Below are 20,640 nucleotides of genomic sequence, written 5' to 3' on the forward strand. Positions count from 1 at the left end.
ATGATTGCGGCTCAGCTACTAGCCTATTACTTCACTGAGCTCAAGGATGACCAGGTTAAAAAGGTGAGTGTTTTCCTCTTTCCTCTCTTTATGATACTGTTTGTTTGTCTTAGAGACACAAAGAAGACGAGATTATAAAAGATGAGAGAAGCACATGTGTTGTAGAGGTCATCGGGTTTACGAGGCATCTCCATCATAAGTTTTTCCACCACACTGGTGCATTTCTTCGAGGAAGTGAAAGAAAGCTTCATCTTGTCGCGAGAACAGACCGTTTTCTCGGACCCGTGGCATTTTCACAGACAGGCGTTTTAATTAATGGGTATGACCCCGGCCTGGTGAGACGTGACAAACTGCACAGGGAGGTGTGTGTGCGTAGTAAAATGTAGTCACAACATGAGTAAGGTTTTTGCCGTGATGTAAGATGTGAGGGGGTGTGGCAAAGAGCAAGAGAGGAAGCGAGCTGCAAGGATGAAAGGACGCATGAGCACAGGGATGAATGGGTAGAAGTTATTTCAGGGGTCACAGATCTTCTCTTATGTTCTTGTTAAAATGATGCCCACACTTTAATTTCCCTTCGGTGGAGCCCGAAGAGGCTCGGTACGGCCCGACCGAGGAGGAGGAGGCGGAGGCCTTGAATAGGATGAATTATTCAGCTCAGTAATTGATGTGGTCAGTATCACTGACAGTCAGTTGCTTGAGGAGTGTATTTACTGTAGATTTTCTGTCCTTCATGGTGTGTTCAAGTGTTCCCTTTAAAAGTAATGAGTAATGTGATGTAAACTTCAGGAATCTTAAAGAAGTCTGTCTGATCATTAGGACCATATTTAAAACCAAATTTAAAATTACTGTTTCTCATTGTGTGCTTAAATCTCACACGGCATGGCGTCCCTTTAAGGTCGCTAGCTTGTCGTGTCACACACAAGCTGCAGATTCAGCATCAAATGTGCAAATGTGGGGAAGGAAAAAAAGTCCACTGTTATCACACTTCCTTCTTCCATTTTCACTTTCCCATTCTTATTCGAGCTAATCTGTGTGGTCTGTTCACACCAGCTGTGCCTGCTGTGCTGCACTAAAGTCAGAGCGCAGTCTGTAAAGGTAAAAGACATGAATCAGCAGCCAGGATCTGATGTAATACAACACATCTCCCTCCCTTTTTACTCCTGCTCTCTTCCTCTCCCTGCTTCCCTAAAATAGGCCAGCTTTGAACCATGTGACCACAGGTGACAGCAGGAGGAGGCTTACACCCACACACACATACACAGACAGGCACACAACGCCAGCTATTTTGTAGCTTTTATAAGAGCAGGGTTTGTGTAGCACTTTCTCTAGTTGTGAAATTGTCAAACATGCAGTTCAATATTTGAGCAGCTATAATTAAACGTGTACACACAATCTAATCAATAATGAGTTTCTAGATGACCTGTGGTTGCCAAAGAGACTCGATCAGCTGATTGTCTCTCCGGTCAACCCAATTCACCGCCATGTCCTTGACCGTACGCTCCCGCTGCAGCTGGTAGGGCATCCAAAGTACATCGTGCGAGTACGTCTGTGTACACGGAGTTGAAAAAGGGAAGCTGCAGCAGGGGGCATTGTAGAGGATGGTATTTTTCCACATGGTGAGGATGCGTGCGCACAATTTCTTGTGTGCGCACACGTACACACAGTGGAGTCATGTTTCAATGCTTCCTTGAGCCACCTCGTGGTGAGGAGGAGAGCAAGGCATTGTTGAGAGAAGGAATGCAAACAAAAGGGAGAATGAGAAGGAGGGAGGGAGGGAAGCAGCGGCAGAGAGCGTGACCTCTTCCTGAAACTTGCACCGAGCTCTGGGCGGAGGCACAGAAAACTGTTTTAGAGGTGTGTTGAAGGGCCTTTACAAACTCTTGCCTCCTGTCTCCTCAAAAAGGGAAACTGTACAAATAAGAAAATGAAGTTGGCCGTGAAATCTAAACAGCCTTAGTCATCACGCACACCTATTTTCTCTACAAGCAGCAGTGGAGATATTTTTTTATTTATGAGCAATATCGTATCAGATAGTGTCCTGATACGATGAAATGCTTAGGCATGAATGCTGCAGGTTGCTGAGTCAGAGATGTTTTTTCTTTTCTTTGAAAGGAACTGTGCAAGTAATATTTAGTCAGATTTTGGAGGGGATTTCATTTAGGTTAGTGTGAAGCAACTTTTTAATTCTCCTCCTTTGTAGCTAAGCATCAGGCAGGACAGCTGAGAACACATTGTTATTTAAGTAGAGCCAAGAATGCCCCCCTATTCACTTAGCTATTTGGGCACATTGTTTTAAACAAGGCAATGGAATAAGAACCAGTCTCATGCAAGTAGGTTAGCCAACAGCAAACATACAGCAAGGGTAGGTGGCGTAGAGTTTGAAACCTTGAAAATATTTTGTATGAATGCTTATGCAACTGTTGATTTTACCGTTACAAAGTTCCTGCCAGCAGCAGCTATAAAGAAAATATCTAGAAATCAGAGCATGGGGAGCTCGTCTGATGATAGGAGAAATAAGCAGTTGAAGCAGCACTGTGGGCTAACTGGCTGGGCTGGCAGCGGTTGGCAGATTAAATAGCTCAGAGCTGCAAACCTGAATGGATCTATTTACGTCAGCTGACAGTCAGTGCAGTGCACAAGAGCTGCACTAAATAAAGAAATGCTTTTATTTCTCCATTCACAAAAAGTAGCCTCTAAATATCAGCTTTACTGCAAGCTCTCTAATGGGGGAAAGATAACTTTAAGAAGACTCCCTCTATTGGCGAGCCTGCACTCTTTTGGCCGGTGCAGTTTTCATTATTAAAAAGTGTCACTTAGCCTTTCAGCAGTTATTCACGTTCTGAATATGATACTCAAAGCGAAAATATCGGGTTAGATACTAAATAAACCAAAACAGACTGCACAGACCAACTGAATCAGTACTGATCAGTAGAGTCTAGGACATGTGCAGTATACACACATGCATAGTGAAACGGGTAAAAGATGAGCCGACTTCCAAAATTGGGTACAAAGTTAAAGATTACACTTTTTCAAAACACTTTTGGTGAAATTAGGAACCGATTTCCATCACAATAACAAAAAAATGTCCTTAACCAAAGGTTTGACCCCCACTGAATGGACTTTCTTAAGGCCTTTTGTTGCAGCTAAAGTCTTTCATCTCTTGTTTGGGAGATTTTCCCGTGCTTCCTGATAAAGGCTTCTTGTTCTGTAAGATTTTGGGCCTGTCTTGTTACACCTGCTTTGTGAGGTCTCTCCATAGATTTTCTGTTCTTGATATGTAGCTTGGAGGACTGTTCGAGCCCCACAAACCTTGTTCCTCTAGAGTGAGCCTGTTGTGAAATTTGAGGTACAGAAGCCATAAGCTTTTTAACTTTAGCTTATATTTGTCTTTTTAATAGATCTGTAATATGTAACTCCAGAAAATTGTAATAAAATTCATTATTCCATTTGTTGGAATAACATTTTTTGTTACTTCTCTACTCCTTGCTTAACAAAGAATTTCGTTTCATTTGTAACCTGCAATTATTTACATTTTGCTGGCTCAGGGGAGGCCGTGGCTGCAGAGTCAGACTATTTACAAGGCATTGAAATATGACTCTCCTGTCCTTTCCTAAAGATGACTGTAAACAAGACATAACCCCAACAGGCTAGGTGACGAGCTTGAAGCTGAAAAGAATTCTAGATATTTAACTTCATGTCTTATGGAGATCAGCCATGAAGAACAAAGACATTTAAAGAAACATCTATAGATCAATATTTGTGTAATGCGTGTAAACTGTATCAGTTCCATTTAGTTTAATTTAAAATCTCTAATCACTGTCTTATTTCTTCTGAGTATGAAAAGCAGAGTGGAAGACATGTTTGCATGCATGTGTGTATGTGTGTATGTGTGTATGTGCACACTATAAATGAAATAACAGATGTAGAGTTACAAGGGGAGGACGTTTGCAAGCAACAACATGTCACTGCTGTTAAACCGTCTCTTCTAACTAAGGACTACATTTGGGTGTAAAATACAGCCCAGCACAGGTGTGGACTTGTTTTTGGTGTTATCCAACAAGTTTCCTGTGCCTGCGTACTCTAACCCGAATAGTATTCGGGTTAGAGGTTACATTTACTCAGCTGTGCCCTCCTGTCTGACAAAAGCTTGTGCACATTATGAGCCTTGATTCCACAGACTCCTCATTAGGCCCCATACGATGAATGTAACACCTCTGTCAGAGTACTTAACAGTTACCGCAGATAGTGCTATTCCCATGTATGTGGCTATCCTATGGGTTGGAGATAAGCTTTTATATATTATTCATGCATGGCTGCAAGGTGAAACTAGCTGTTGGTCGCATCTGCATAACAGCTGACTGACCATTTAAGCAGGTGAGAAAGAGAAATCTCTGCTGGTTGCACTGGATTTGTGCCTTAGTTTCACCATGCATGTTTTCTGTGATATGTCAGTGGCCAACAGTTTTTCCTGTTTCACAGCAGACTGCCATTGTCATGTAACAAGGGCCAGATTTACAAAGGAAGTACAGTTAACACCCCTAAAAGAGGATGTTGCAACATTCCTATCTGACAGATTTTACAATTTCTGATGCCTGTAAGCTATTGCATTTCACTGTCTTCACAGTACACACAAGTAATCTGAATAATTACCAGCTACAGAAGCTTAGCCAACATTGTTGAGAGAGATCATTGCAAAATGTGACACGAGTGACGATACAAGAACAAACTGGAAGATGTGAGTTTTGTCCATGCCTGCAGTATTTTTGAGTAGTAACCACAGACACACCCATTGGCTGCTGTGATTAAGTTAACATTTGCACGCTTGGACAGCAGGCTGTAAATTCTATAATCACTATTGGAGTGATTATAGTACACTATAGTGCAACTATAACACTATTGCACATTCATACCCTAGTAATGCAAATTCATCTGTTACTTACTTAGGGGTAAGTAACAGATGAATAAAATTTTACTTGTGAAAGTTTCAACTTCTTGGGTGGTCTCCATATGTCCATATCTCTTCTCTGGCAGATAATTAACTCAATTAAAATGCTCCAGATTCCTTCAACACCACAAATAGAGGTCCAGATCAATGAGGCCAGGCAAGCAGACTGACTGCCTTGGTCAGCACACCTCTCAGGCAAAGCAGCCATGGCCCCAACTCTTATGACCCCATCTGTAATTCTTTAATTAGTTTTTCTTCCTTTGAAGCCTACTAGGGTTAATTAACCCTTTTCCTTTTTTCTGGACTGAGTGGTTTCTGCCATATTTTAGTCCTGCTTCCACAACAAAATGACTGAGTGTATATCAGAAATTAGTGAGGATGATCTCTGCCTGTGCAGCTTATTAGGAAAAACCCAGAAGAACCTATTCTGATGGTCATCAAACCAAGTCTTTAACCACATCTTTATATGCTACCCATGGGGCAACATGTTGTTCATTATGTGCCATGTCTTTGTGACCATTAGGCATAACATCCATCCACGAGGCCTACTGTCGACTGAGGTCAAAATCATTGGGACTTTTACCCACAATTGGGAATATATTTTGTTTTTGGTTTCTGAAACCACAAAAGCATCTCTTTGCTTCATCACAGTGTGTGATGTAACACTGGATTTCAGCAGATTGTTTAACGTGCTGTTCCTGAAGGGTCAGACAGTTCAGCCTTTGCACAGTTGCTAAAGTGGGAAGTTTCAATAGGGAGACTTTAGAATTTCAAGACTTGATGGTTTAAGGCAATTTAAGACAACTGGCTCCTTTTCCTGGTAAGAATAATGTCTGACTGAATTCTCGGCATACCTCCTATTTTACCTTATCACTGTCATTCGAGCAATAAAACCACAACCCTACCCTGCTGTGCAGTGTTGCCTTTTGCCAGGACTGAGTGACACACAGTGGACTTCCTTGTTTCACTGTGTCACCAAGGTGACCCTGTGCACACAATGCGATGGCTCCGATCTGAGAAATTGATCTGATTATTTTGCAATAAAGCTATATAAGAAATCTTCATTACCGGTATATTATCCAGCTATAGGTTATCTAACATTTTATGATATCGAAGCGGGTTATCTTTATGCATGAGTCCAATCATTATGAGATAGGGAGTCATATTTACAGTATCCTCATGCTTGGTCATTGTCACGTGTGTGTGTGTGTGTGTGTGTGTGTGTGTGAGTGTGTGTGTGTGTGAGTGTGTGTTTGTGTATGGCAGTTAGAAGTGTATTTGTTGCAGACAGATGCTTAATAGTTTAGATGGAAATAATCTCTATGTTTTGTTTGTCGTTATTTTTACTCTTAGATCGATAAGTACCTGTACTCCATGCGTTTCTCTGATGAGACGTTACTGGACATCACGCAGCGATTTCGCAAGGAGCTGGTCACAGGACTGGGTCGGGATAGTAATGCCACTGCTACACTGAAGATGCTGCCAACATTTGTACGCTCAATTCCTGATGGATCAGGTTAGTCCATCTAAACCTGCTTTTATATCACTGTATCAGGGAACAGAAGCCAGACTCCACAGGCAGTAAAGGAGCTTGGTAAAGTCCACGAGGTCATGTATATTTAGATCATATTTCTTCATGTTTGGTGTGTGGAAGTGTAGAAAAGCTTTACAGCTCAGAAACAAAAACACTGACCTAAGAGTTGCGGATCCAGAAATATCCTTTTATTATGCAGGTCAGTAAAATTCAGAGAAAACCTTAATGGGACAGTGTTTTGTAGAGAGCGTGTTATGCAGGAGCAAGGTGACAGACAGTCCCTTGCTGTTGTCTGTATTAAGTATTCATGTCTGGTTATTTGTTCACAGACATGATGGATATTCAAGCTGTTTCATTATCAATGCTGTGCGTCAAATCCCCTTTCTCCCAGTGTTATGTCATTGCCGTCTAACCCTGCTTCATGCAGTTGCTCTGCCCTTGACTCTAAAGTGAGTCATCTTTTACTTGCTGTACTTCTGGGAGCATCGGTCCAAAGAAGACTGACTCTTGTTACTTATGCAAAGTCATCGTCATTAACAGCAAAGCTCTTTGAATGAACACAACATTTCTGCCTTGCAACAAGTCTACTTTAGTTTACAGTGAAAGAGCTGTGAGCCCTGACACACATTACACACACAAATCAGAGATTAGCACTAATCCTGCTGCCATTGTTGGAGAAGACAGTCACTGTGAAAGCTGGTCCTAAACTTACAGAAATGCACATGGAGTCAATTAGTTATATAACAAATTCAAGTAAATTAGTTACTGTTGCAGTTGGAGACGAGGTGTAATAATTCAGCCAGTGTTACTTTGTTGCACTGTTTTTTACTTATTTTAATGCACAAATAAATAATTTGTGAACAGGAATTTTAGTTCCTGTTTTTTAAAGAGAGACAGCTTGATGTGTGGTGATTTAAAGTGAACAGATTTCTACAGCAAGGCACTGCCTGATGTTTCAGTTGTGGATGGTTTTTCTTTCACTTGTCTATTCAGGGTTGTGGGGGTGTTGAAGCCTATCCCAGGTGTCACAGGGTGTCTTTTTTAAGTCAGGTCCAACAAAATCAGATTGACCCATTTGTGTTAATTAAATGGTACTCCAAATGGGCCTGTTATTACCAACAGTGTCTCAGTCATGTAAGATAAAGATTTTAAAAAAATTTGTAGGTGTGTAGTTGAGCTCAAAATAAAAGCCAAGTTAAAAAATGGGTGTCAACTGTCCCTTTCCTGCCTGTCCTGCAGCCATTTTTTTGCAAGCTTCATGTACTTTTAACGCTCCACATGATCTCTCTGTATGTACTGTTAAAAACAAAAAAATATTTTCAAAGAAGGATGTTGTCCGAGAACTCAATGGCTTCACTGCAGGAGTGACCCCATCGCAACATGGTCCCTGGATTGTACTTTCTAGAGTTACAGCTTGATTTGTTTGGACTGACTTGCTGAGCAGTAAGAGTTAGGAAGTGCACAGACCTTATGTGATGAATCTGGGGTTACTGCCAGTTTTATCAAAGGTCAGTATGCTTTAAATTCAAATGAGCCATGATGACGCAGCCCGGTTTATCTAACTCTACTGTTTATCTAGTCAGAAAGCTATAAAGAAATTAACTTCCTCGTTGAGATAGACTAAATAAACTACTGTACCATTATTTAGCTAAATATACACATACACATATACATATACATATATATGTAATATACATATAGGACTTCAAGGGATATCAGTGGTGAGACTAAGTAGTACTTTTTCACAGCCCATCAACAGCCTATTGACCTCTCACAAGCTTTTATTATGGAGGGTATTCTCAGGAGTTAGGATTTCACCAGCCGTATAATTGTTTAATTTACCTATGAAGCACCATGTCTGATAAGCTGTTGACCTTGTGAATATATGTCCTTGATCATAATGCCCCTGGTGGTGGTAATCATTAACCAATGAATATACAGGAAGCCACAGCAGGACAGACAGAGCAAAGTAAACCTGAGCTATTCATACACATGAACAAACATAGGCTCACAAGAAACAGCAGGAGTAGTTTATAGATGGAAGCTTTTGCCAAGACATGACGTTAATCTTATAATCTGATTCTTTACCTCATCTTCCTTATAGGCCGCTCTCACTGTATTTGTTTATTAAGCTAACAGATATTAGACATGCAGATGAGGCAGTGACATTGGACACATTCAATGCTTTCTGTAGGTAGAAGTCTCAAACACTAATGCTCATATGTTGCCCCTTTCAGTGAATAAAATATTCCTGAAATGCTCTGACTCGCTTTTTAGTGTTACAAGTGAGTTTTTCCTTTCCCACATCGCAAAGTGTTCGCTCATAGGAGGTCACTTGATTGTTGTTTTCTACAGTACTGCTGGATCTTTACCTCACAGACTGTTGTTGTGAATTGATGTTCTGTAAATGAACCTGAACTGTACTGACATTTTCTTCACTCTTTCCCTCTCGCACTTTTGGTCTCTCCCTGTATTCCAACTCTTTCCATCATGACAGAGAAAGGAGACTTCATTGCACTCGATTTGGGAGGCAGCAACTTCAGAATCCTCCGTGTCAAAGTGAGCCATGAGAAGAAACAGACTGTGCAGATGGAGAGTGAAATCTACGACACGCCCGAGGATATTATTCACGGCACTGGAACGAGAGTAGGTTTATGGAGAAATATACACATATAAACAGCTCATTCTTAGCTCCACATGAGATAACTTCTCACTCTTTCCGCCTCCATTACAGCTGTTTGACCATGTGGCAGAGTGTCTTGGTAACTTCATGGAAAAACACAACATCAAGGACAAGAAACTTCCAGTTGGTTTCACCTTCTCCTTCCCCTGCCAGCAGACCAAACTGGATGAGGTAAACTAAGCAGTCAACAAACTTCCCTCCACCCTTTTCCCGTAACAAGTCCTCACAGTTTGCAGACTCAGCCAAGAAAATGAACACTCAACAGAGACTTGAATCTCTTACTTTTCCTCTGGCTTTCTTTGGTGTTCTCCAGGGCTTTCTGATAACATGGACTAAGCGTTTCAAGGCCAGTGGAGTGGAGGGGATGGATGTTGTCCAGCTGCTTAACAAAGCCATCAAGAAACGAGGGGTGAGTGTCTGCTGTCATCTCCCTTGGTACCACACTTTAGTTAATGTCATTAAAACTGGGATGCAGTTTAACAAAAATGGTGCTAAAAGGCTCTCTTATATATTTTGGCTTTTATATATTTCAGGACTACGAGGCTGACATTATGGCAGTGGTAAATGACACTGTGGGAACAATGATGACCTGCGGCTTTGATGACCAGCGCTGTGAAGTCGGCATTATTATCGGTATTGCAGATTTACTGTCCATAAAAATAAAGAAGCTAAATAAAAATTAGATGCGTATATGGGGAAAAAATAAAGACAAGTGGATAATTGTAGCCAGTCTGTGTAAAATTGATGTAACTGTAGGCATGTGTGTTTTTGTGCTTTAGGTACAGGTACTAATGCGTGCTACATGGAGGAGCTGCGTCACATTGACCTGGTGGAGGGAGACGAGGGCAGGATGTGCGTGAACACTGAGTGGGGAGCCTTCGGGGACGACGGCAGGCTGGAAGACATCAGGACAGAGTTTGACAGGGAGATAGACAGAGGCTCTCTCAACCCGGGCTGCCAGCTGTACGTCAAACCAAAAGTATCACACCTTTCCTCACATGATAAAATGAATACTTGAGCTGCTGCCAGTTAATTTACCAGAAAACCATGACAAACCTGTAAACATCCCTTCAGCTGCTACAAACACAACTACCAGCAGCTGTGAAAGAGCAGCTATTGAGTAGCGATGCATTTCTGAACCTCAGGCTGAAATGTCTTTTCTGTGCATTAGATTTGAGAAGATGGTCAGTGGGATGTACATGGGGGAGCTGGTTCGCCTCATCCTGGTGAAGATGGCCAGAGAAGGCTTGCTGTTTGAGGGAAGGATCACCCCCGAGCTGCTCACTAAAGGAAAGATCGAGACCAAGCACGTCTCAGCCATAGAGAAGTGAGTCACGCCACAGTCTTAAACCAAGTAGACAAAAAAATTGAATGATTTTATTTTAAATGAAATTGTAAACTATTTTTGTTTGTTTATCTCTTTTGTTTAGGAGTAAGGAAGGGTTGATCAAGGCGAGAGAGATTTTGAACAAACTGGGTTTGGAGCCGTCAGCGGACGACTGCATCGCTGTGCAGCATGTGTGTATTGTTACTGAAAAAAACACCTCAGTTATTTATTTATTTCTTTTTTTTCAGAGAGGGAACTTAAATCAGGAAAATCATATAAGATTAAATTGTATAGTTAAGTAGTTAATTTGTAACTTTCAATCTGTGTAAAATATTAAGATCCATGGAATAAATGAAATCAAATATTTAAGATGTTTCTTAATAATTTGGATGTTCTTGATGCATTTTTGCTTGTCTTCCCTCAGGTTTGTGCCATTGTGTCTTTCCGCTCTGCCAACCTTGTAGCTGCTACACTGGCCGGCATCCTGATGAGGCTAAAGGAGAACAAAGGAGTGTCACGTCTCCGAACCACTGTAGGCATCGATGGGTCTCTGTACAAGATGCACCCACAGTAAGTGATAAGTTTAAAGATGATCCATTTAGATTTGTGTTTACTTAAATGCTGTCTCGCTGTTTAGTTTTGTACTAGAATTGCCGTCCGCCATTTGGGGGTTAAATGTGTACCTATCCTCTTTCTTCAATCTTAAGTAAAATGTGCGTAGTTAAGCAGAATCTCATATGCGTTTCAGATATGCCCGTCGTCTTCACAAGACAGTCAGACGTTTGGTCCCGGACTGCGATGTTCGATTCCTCCTCTCAGAGAGCGGCAGTGGAAAGGGTGCTGCCATGGTGACCGCTGTGGCCTACAGACTCGCTGAACAATCGCGACAAATCGCCCAAATACTGTCAGAGTTTTCCCTGACGACTGAACAGCTGCTGGAGGTGAGAAAAGATGCTGCAGTGTTTGTTCTGCTGCTGTGTGTTTCACAGTATTTAGATTCTGATTTATGTATTTAGACTCTGACAATAAAATATTAATTTTAGGTGAAGCAGAGAATGAAGATAGAGATCCAAAATGGCCTTTCAAAAAGCACTCAGGACACTGCAACAGTCAAAATGCTGCCAACCTTTGTGCGAAGCACTCCTGACGGCACAGGTAACAAACACACACACACACACACACACACACACACACACACACACACACACACACTTCAGCATATGAAAATATCCAACCAGATAGTTTGACCGCAGATCTGTTAGGGAAGAAGGAACCATTGGCATCGCTATTTCACACCTTTTCTTTCTGCAACTCTTATAGCTTTAACAAAAAAAGATGCTTTTCTTAATAGAATAGCTTCAGCTCTGTACACACTCAGCAACACACACGTACCCACATAACTGTATAAATATTATGGGAAACCTATCGCCATAAGATAAAAGATTAGTCAGTTTATTCTGTTTTTCAAGCTTACATTATTACATTGCTTATTAAGTCTTTTCCTAATAAGTTTGAATGTTTTAACAGCTGGTCATTTATCTTTCTCTTGTTTTGTTTATCTCTGTGTCCAGAACATGGTGATTTCCTGGCTTTAGATTTAGGAGGAACCAACTTCAGAGTTCTGTTGGTTAAAATTCGCTCTGGGAAGAGGAGATCAGTGGAGATGCACAACAAGATCTACGCTATTCCTCTCGAAGTGATGCAGGGCACAGGAGAGGAGGTGAGATAAACAGCCTGTAATCTAGAGTTAACGGAGTAAAATTATACCGGCAGGTAATTGCGACGAAAGGAGGACTGGTGAATATCTCCCCGTTAAATAGAGGGTAAAGATTAGGATGGTAGATGGGGGATGTGAGGCTTGTTGGTTTAAGAGATAAGTAAACAGGATAGAAGCTGGGAGGAAGGTCAAAAGTTTAGGGACAGACAATTAGAAAAGACTGGCTTAGATTGGCATCGAGTTGACAATCTCTAAAACAGAAAACTTTAAACTTACCCCTTAAGCACCAGCTTAAGCTAATCCAGTCACCTTTGACTTCTTTAGTCTCACTCCTCTGGAAACAAGACAAGAGAGTAATATTTAACAGATGTTTGGAAGCTCTTTACAATAAGATAATTTTAACACCTTTACAGCCTGTGTTATGTATTTTAGTGTTATCACATGTTTCTCAGTAATTCTCAGAGGTCCCATTATTTAAAGCAAGTGACCATTAATGAATCATAATTGCCACACAGATCATTTGAAATGTCTTAGAAATCATCTGTGTCCTAATATAACAATGCATTTCACACACAATGCATCAGATTAGTGTGTGGGCAAACAAACAATACATTTGTTTATTGTTTGCCCCTAAACTGCATCATTCTTGAATTCCTCTAATTGAAGTTATGAAGCGTTTTGGATGTTAAACCACTAATATGTATCACAGTACATGCAGAGAGAGACTTTCTTCTGGTTTCTGTGATAAGGAGCAAATATGGCCTTATAGTGTAAAGTGCTTTGAGTCATTAGTAAGACTAGTGATGTACTTTACAAATACAATTTTTTGTAATGTGTCACTTTTATTTTTCCAGTTGTTCGATCACATCGTGCACTGTATCAGTGACTTCCTGGACTACATGGGGATGAAGAATGCCCGTCTTCCTCTGGGCTTCACCTTCTCCTTCCCCTGCCGACAGACCAGCCTGGACGCTGTGAGTAATGCTCCTGCTTCTTCGTCTTTTATGTACAGCCCTGTACTTTCTTCTATACTCTGAGAGTCTTAAACTGGCTGCATTGCAAACTAAAGCTGTGATTTATGCATAACTTGTCCACCGATAAGCAACATCAAGGGGGAAAAAAGCCAAATAATATTTCATGAACTGATGCCTGAGCCATCCATGAAGTTGTCACATGATATACCAAACATGTGTGCGTATGTGTGCAGGGCATCTTGGTGACATGGACCAAAGGCTTCAAGGCGACAGACTGCGAAGGGGAAGATGTGGTGGGACTGTTGAGGGACGCCATTAAGAGGAGAGAGGTATGAGGATATGAGGAGCAGCATCACTCAGTACAACATGGAATCATGGTGTTTTTGTGGCACGTCATATTGTTTGTCTGGTCTGAAGGAATTTGATCTGGACGTGGTTGCTGTAGTGAATGATACGGTGGGAACCATGATGACCTGTGCCTATGAAGAACCCACCTGTGAAGTTGGTCTAATCGCCGGTTAGTTCACCTTAAAGTAACACTTTTGTTTTTATGAAATATTTAGCTTTTTTGTGTTATATCTATATAATGTGCCTCTCTGATTATAGGCACTGGCAGTAATGCGTGTTACATGGAGGAGATGAAGAACATTGAGATGATTGAGGGCGATGAGGGACAGATGTGTGTCAACATGGAGTGGGGAGCTTTTGGAGACAACGGATGCCTGGACGACATCAGGACAGAGTACGACCGTGCCGTGGACGACTTCTCCCTCAACCCGGGCAAACAAAGGTGCCTCGTACACACCATCCCATGCTTGAAAAGACACAGGGCATTCATTCATTCATATCTTTGAGGTGCATGTAAAGACCTTATATTTATGTTTCCTTTGTATTTCCTTGAATTCTACATTTTAGATATGAGAAAATGATCAGCGGCATGTACCTCGGTGAAATCGTGCGGAACATCCTCATCGACATGACCAAAAAAGGATTCCTGTTCAGAGGACAGATTTCTGAAACACTAAAGACCAGAAGCATCTTCGAAACAAAGTTCCTGTCACAGATAGAAAGGTAAACAATGAGCGCTATCTTTGTTTGCGTCTAATAAGAGTGTCAGTTCACCGTTCCACGAGATAAGAAGTCATCTGGACAGTAGATTATACTCCATTAGCACCGCTTGCTATCTAACCACTGATTGTGTTGTCTGTTTAATGATAAGATATTGCTCCTGTCTCCTTATTAAAGTTTCATTTGTCATCTTTTAATGACTTTCTGTTTGTATCTTTGTACAGTGACAGATTGGCTTTGCTGCAGGTGCGATCAATCCTGCAACACTTGGGCCTGGACAGCACCTGTGATGACAGTATCATAGTCAAAGAGGTAAAGAAGAGTTTGAATAATAAAAATTAGTGATTTTTTTTTTTTTTCCCCCTAAGTGATCATAGTCTTATACTTCCATTTGGACACTGAGAGAGAACCATCATACAATCCTGTTAGCCTTATTTTATGAAAGACAGGAATATGTGACACAGGAGTAGGAGAGAAACTGAAACTTAGGCTGTATTTGTTCTCAGTTTGACTGATATGTACTTGTGTGGCTCAAAAACCTGTTGCAATGCTGCTTTGTTAGGTATGTGGAACAGTGTCACGTCGTGCCGCTCAGCTGTGCGGTGCAGGAATGGCAGCAGTGGTCGATAAGATTAGAGAGAACCGTGGACTGGACCATTTGGACATCACCGTAGGGGTAGACGGAACCCTGTACAAATTACATCCACAGTAAGTTTAATCCATTTATTTATTTATTTTTTCATATGTTAAAAATAATTCACTGGCAGCTGAAGTGAAGTGGAACATGATGACCTCATAAGCTGCTGTGTTATATCACCATTTTCACAATAAAAGTATCTTTGTAGTTACAATTATTACGCAGCATACAGACAAATACAAACGATAGTAGGCTCATCGAGTTAAGAAGAAGAGCTCCAGGCTGCTAACAGAAAGCATCCTTCTTTGCTACTTTTTAAAAGGTTTTGTGAAAGTTTATTTTTTCCTCAGTCATGGTGATACATTTAATTGGAAGTAAGCTAAAAGTAAGCATTTGACATTAAATAGAATTCGCAAGATAGCCAATGCAAAAATCCTTTATGATAAATTGATGATCCCGAAGTGTCAAAGTAGCATATTAACTAAAGCGTACACATAGCACAGAGAGTCTTGTGTCAAGTTGAGTCTTGCTTCAGTCCTGTTATAACTGCATATGAGATTCACTGCATGTGTTGCACAATGCAAGAGAAAAACCTCAGGTTAAGTAAATATTCTCTCTGCCCCTTTGTTCTTATGCCCAGTGTCACCACAAGAGCACTGGTTAGGAGACATAGTCATTAATAGGTTATTGGTTTGGACATTGATTTATTGTGCCTTAACCCTTGAGCTGACACATGAGCTTTCCTTTATTTATAAGATGGTGGTGCAGATCCGATTTTAAACTGTCATTAACTCTCCAAATCCCGTGTGGAAAGTCTGTGTGATGTCTGATTGCATTGTTTTGTGAAACCAGTCCAGATAATACTCCTGTGAATTCAAAGCTAGCAAGTAGCTATCTCCTGCACACCCCAAAACATCTCCACTGTGGGACTGCAGCTGATAGAAATGAGCTCCTGCTGTGTGCTAAAACTGAGGAAGCAAAACTGCAGGCAGTGTCCGTATCTGATTCTCTGATTTCTTTTTTGGAGCTCATGTGTGAAAACACCTTTTATTTTATGCTAAGCTATGCAGAAAAGCCTGTTTCCCGGTTAGATAGTAGAGGCCTGGTTGTCTTGCTTTTGTTTTTGAACATGATAAACATGTAGCAACTGAGTTTCTTCCAGATTTTTTTCTTTTGGGGGGATGTTAATTTTGGCGAGGAGATGGTAAACCATACTTTTGCTCCCTCTTGTGTCACTGTCACACCCATTAACTGTATCATCACATTTAGACTGGCTCTTTTTTGCTTTTCTGTCTAACATGTACATCCTCTGTCTCTGTGTAGCTTCTCCCTGATCATGCACCAGACGGTTAAAGAACTGGCTCCAAACTGTAATGTCAAGTTCTTGCTGTCAGAGGATGGAAGTGGAAAAGGAGCTGCACTCATCACAGCCGTGGGCTGCCGGCTAAGACAGGAGCTGAACAGCAAATAGAACATTTTCTGCATCTCACTGCTATCTCATCCCCCCTCCTGCCCCAGTTCTCAACCATTGTCTTCTTTCCTCCTAAATCAAACAAGTCCAGTCGACATATCACGCTCCGGTAGCTGCTTTAGTCCATCTACGTGAGGCAGAGAAAAGGAGAGGTTTTCTCTCTGTTGTGGTTAGATTTATTAACTGTTGTAACAGCACCCAGTCTCTTAAGGATATTGCAAGTTTGCAATTTCTGTGGATAAAACACGCACATGCAACCTTCTGTCTTTTTTTTTTTTAAATGCAGGACAGTTGCATACTCCTGTAAAGCCCCTTTGTCTCCATCTGGAGGAATTCTCTGGTAACTGCATTCTGTTACAAGTTGCAGGTCAGCACACCAGTTGCAGAGAAACATTGCAGATTGATTCTTGTAACCTGTTCAGTAGAAACAGAAACAGAAAAACGCTCTTTTAGACCAAAGTCTGTGTGTCTGCTGTAGATTACGCGCGTATGTACAGGAAAGCATAAAAGGGATGCGATATATAAATGTGTACTGAGATGAAAGGGAATCTTTTATTTTTTTTTTTGCTTTTTTTTTGGTATTTGATATCTTACCCACATATAAAACAATGTTATAAATACATTGTTGTTATTTATTGTATTTTTATATATCGGGAGATGTTGAAGAAAAATGTTACTGTTGCAAAATATGATGCACACATAGGAAGCCAACGAAGAAGTTCCCTCACATGGTACCTGTCCTGTATTTATGTGCTCAAGCATGACAGAAGGGACTTTAGCAGTGGCTGATTTAGAGAACCCAGTGGTGCTCAAAGTCAACGCCCACACTTCTTTTAGCAAAGAAAAATAACATTTAAAGTTGATTTCATCCTGTTCTTCGTTCTGTTTATGTTTCCTAAAAACATTTCTCCTCTGGTCCTCTCCTCTACCTGCAGTAGCTCCTCGCTCCACGGTTTGAGAACCACTGGTCTTATCTAAGAGAGCAGTATCTTTTTATTGTCTGTAGTGTAAATTATGTGTCCTGTTGTTGGTACCGGTCACAGCTACTGTTAGTGTGTTCATTTCTTAAGAGGTCCTGGCTAACCTCATCACCATGATGATACTTTAACAGCTACTTAATTATGAAACAGAAATGCGGTGCTAACACGGATGCCAGGGGAATAACAACAGCAGTCATAGTGTGTATAAACTCATACAAACATTACAGAACTTTTAAAAGAGTTTTAACATGTTGGCCAATAATAAAAGCACATACTCTACTCGCCCCTTTAATATTACCATGTGCTCCTAAAAGCTCAGGAGAATCTCTAAGGTAACTACTGTCAGGCTCATTCATGTAGCATAATTTATGCAAATTGATATTTATTTTCATTGTATTAAAAGCAAAAGGAAAAAAAATAGTCTCACAGTTACGACGGCTTCGATTCATTATGAAGCAATTAAAGAGCATAAGAAGAAAATATTCTATTGTAAGATCAGTGGTGCCCGTGGAGGACGAGATATGGTTGAGATGCACAAGTGTATTTTATTGCCACCTTTTTAAATATTCAAATGAATACCAACCGAGCTAGAAGAATGTCCTTTCCTACCTTTTAATCATATTGTATGATTAAAGAAGACTGGGGGCTCCTTTACTCTGCCTTCAGATTAACCCCAGAATGTCCAGTCGCACACAAACGCTTGAATCTGTGTCATTCTGCTAACAAAGGATGTATCTGTCCCACATCGTCAATCAGTCACTTAATAAAGTCAAACCTCTGTAAACATGATGTCGTGGTTAGTTTGTTTTTGTTTGTGCATTGATGATTTAGCACTCACGTAGTTGTGAATCTCTTCAGTGGTGTTACAAATGTATTCAGTATGAACTAAAGGTCAAAGTAACCCTGCGGTGCTGAAGTTGCACACTTAGAGCTCTGTTAGCAGCTACAGCAGATATAATTCAGGGGGTAGATGGGGCACAAATAAATGTGTGTCAGTACTTCCTGTATTGTAACTTTATTAGCACAGTCACATTATTTAAACATTTTTATTTCAGTCACAAACAACAAAAATCCTGCTCCGTATAGACAACAAGACGCTTCACACGACCACAGTGCGTGCTTAAAACATCAAAAAATTTCCAATAATCAAATGTTTTTACTTCATTCTGAAATCTAATGCTCACACGTTACAATATTTAAAGCGTCATTATCTGACTCTTAACTGTGCGACAACCACAAGTTTCATATTTACTTCTGGGTATTTTACATGAATGTCTTCAGTAGATAGCATCACTATGTTTCACATTAGATTGTACTAAGTAGCGGCACTTGAATTTTTAATGTAGACTTTATCCAGTGAACTCACAATATAATAGCAAAAATACTGTATTAATGCGCACCATGTAACAAATGTGTGAAAGGGAAAAGTACTGCACAGCAACGAATACATGCAAACCAGACAACTGATTAATTTAAGGAAAAAATAGGAGAAGGTGGTGTATTTACTGGTGATTTTCTGACATCATTTTGAGCTTTAATTGATCTCTGAATGTTTTATGAGTCCTCAATATGAGTAAAAGCCAGACTAAAAAGAGCAACTAAGCTGTTGTTGCCAATTCTGAATCCCAACAAACTTAAAGAATGAGTGAATTACTTTGATTATTGAGTATTAATATAGAAGAGAAATTAAATAAAACGCCTATTTTAGCTTAATTGTTAAAGAAAGTCTTATATCAAATGAAGACGCTGCACAAACAACATTGTTAAGGGTTTGGACTGACTGTCCGTTCTCTGCACAAGAAAACCAGTAACCACAGTTAAATATCTCCAGTAACACTTGAATGTCCCAGATAGAGGAAAGAGAACATGTAGAGGTCTGGACGGCAACGGGGAAGGACACTTTGGAGTGGAATACACTTCTAAAAACATGAAGGGAACACTTGATCATCACACTATGACACAAAGTCAATTCAGCTTCAGGGAAATCAGTCTGTCCAGTTAGAATGAAAGTCACAGTCGCTGCACTGGAGGAGCAACAAGTGGCCACAGACCGCTGCTCCTTCCTTAACCCTCCTGACTGATTTTTCTGCATGAGATTGTACCTGCATCCCATTTAGGATGCAAAGGTGGTCCACCTCCTCCAGTAGATGTTTGCTGTGTATCCCAGCACAGTCTTGAGAGTGTGGAGGAGATACCAGGAGGAGACAGGATGTGGCACAAGGAGAGCTGGACAGAGCTGTAGAAAAGCAACGACCTAGCAGCAGGACAAGTATCTGCTTCTTTGCTATAAAGAGGATGTGGAGGAGTACTGCCAGAGCTCTACAAAATAAGACTACTGATGTGCATGCCCCTGACAAAACTGTTAGAATTAGACTTACAATGGCCTAATGTCCTTTAGTGAGACCTGTGCACACTGAGCATATATGACAGCTGTTAAAGAGACTGTGAATGCCATGATAAACATGACCTTTTGGCAGTGATAGTCTGGGGAAACATATCCTTGCACAGACCTCCACCTGCTGGCCAGTGATACCCTGACTGCTATCTGATACCAGAGAGAAATCCTCAGACTGACTGTCAACTAGCCAAATAGATTATGAAGTAACTACTGATGCCTTGAAACAAATCTGGGATATCAGTAAAGGTTTTCTAACCACGCTGAACACATATTTAAGAATTCGCTTAATTTCTTGGAGCAGTGTAAATAGATCAAGGTTGGATTAATCTACACACAGCCACAAATGCTTCAATGGCATAATTAAATGTTTTGTATGTGCTGCAACAGCTTGATAGTCACATTCATTCATCCATCATGTATTATTTGACCCAAACAAAGTTCCTGATCCACAGGAATGAATGCCTTAGTTTGATTAACTCTGTCCAGTACTCCGCAGGGCTTCCTCTGTCTCCACCAGCTCTAGTGTTTTTGTTCACAACTCAGAAAAACCCTTCTGCCTTCCCTTTGAGAATGTCCTCATCATGATGTCTGTCAGCGATCACTGGGTGTGCTCCATAAGCGCCACAGCTGGAGATTTAGTATCGTCCAGTTTCTTCACCGGATGCGAGTTGCACGTGTTCTTCTTAAGCTGTCTGCGAGCATCTCTCTCTGTGACCAGGTCACTGGTGGCAAGTGTGTTTGAGACGTATGTAGTGTTTGTTCTAATGGATGACATGTCATTGCGGTGGCTGCGGGTCATGGTGACTCTGAAGGTGTGTGTGTGCTGCAGTTCCATCCTGTCCTCCTCTGACACTTTGATGAAGGGACACCAAGCAAAGGCGTGACGGAAACCAGCGCGAAATCTGC

General features: G+C 40.9%; 2 protein-coding genes across 4 annotated transcripts in view; one reads left to right on the forward strand and one right to left on the reverse strand.

The window, feature by feature from the left end:
• Window positions 1-18,125, forward strand: LOC100534535 (hexokinase-1). The gene is made up of 21 exons (XM_003454508.4): window positions 1-63; window positions 6,299-6,461; window positions 8,977-9,125; window positions 9,214-9,333; window positions 9,476-9,571; window positions 9,696-9,795; window positions 9,942-10,125; window positions 10,334-10,489; window positions 10,593-10,680; window positions 10,914-11,059; window positions 11,238-11,430; window positions 11,533-11,644; window positions 12,061-12,209; window positions 13,061-13,180; window positions 13,414-13,509; window positions 13,598-13,697; window positions 13,787-13,970; window positions 14,096-14,251; window positions 14,473-14,560; window positions 14,811-14,956; window positions 16,209-18,125. Exons 1-21 carry the CDS (start codon window positions 1-3, stop codon window positions 16,354-16,356), a joined length of 2,757 nt encoding a protein of 918 aa, XP_003454556.1. The 3' UTR covers window positions 16,357-18,125.
• The window catches only part of tacr2 (tachykinin receptor 2), a 14,228-nt gene continuing 10,956 nt past the window's right edge, over window positions 17,369-20,640 (reverse strand). For all 3 annotated transcript variants that reach the window (XM_025906900.1, XM_013277054.3, XM_025906896.1), the window contains exon 9: window positions 17,369-20,636. In XM_025906900.1, coding sequence (XP_025762685.1) covers window positions 20,333-20,636 — 304 coding nt within the window. In that variant the 3' untranslated portion in view covers window positions 17,369-20,332. The remainder of the gene's footprint in view (window positions 20,637-20,640) is intronic.

The sequence above is a fragment of the Oreochromis niloticus genome, linkage group LG1, assembly GCF_001858045.2.
Source record: "Oreochromis niloticus isolate F11D_XX linkage group LG1, O_niloticus_UMD_NMBU, whole genome shotgun sequence".
Classification (NCBI taxonomy): Eukaryota; Metazoa; Chordata; class Actinopteri; order Cichliformes; family Cichlidae; genus Oreochromis; species Oreochromis niloticus.

Bases quoted from the DNA above. Each gene is read 5' to 3' on its own strand.
- LOC100534535 (XM_003454508.4), top strand. From the start codon at position 1: ATGATTGCGGCTCAGCTACTAGCCTATTACTTCACTGAGCTCAAGGAT. The intron at 10,490-10,592 runs GTGAGTCACGCC...TCTTTTGTTTAG, and splicing joins CACGTCTCAGCCATAGAGAA to GAGTAAGGAAGGGTTGATCA. The intron at 13,181-13,413 runs GTGAGTAATGCT...GTATGTGTGCAG, and splicing joins GACAGACCAGCCTGGACGCT to GGCATCTTGGTGACATGGAC.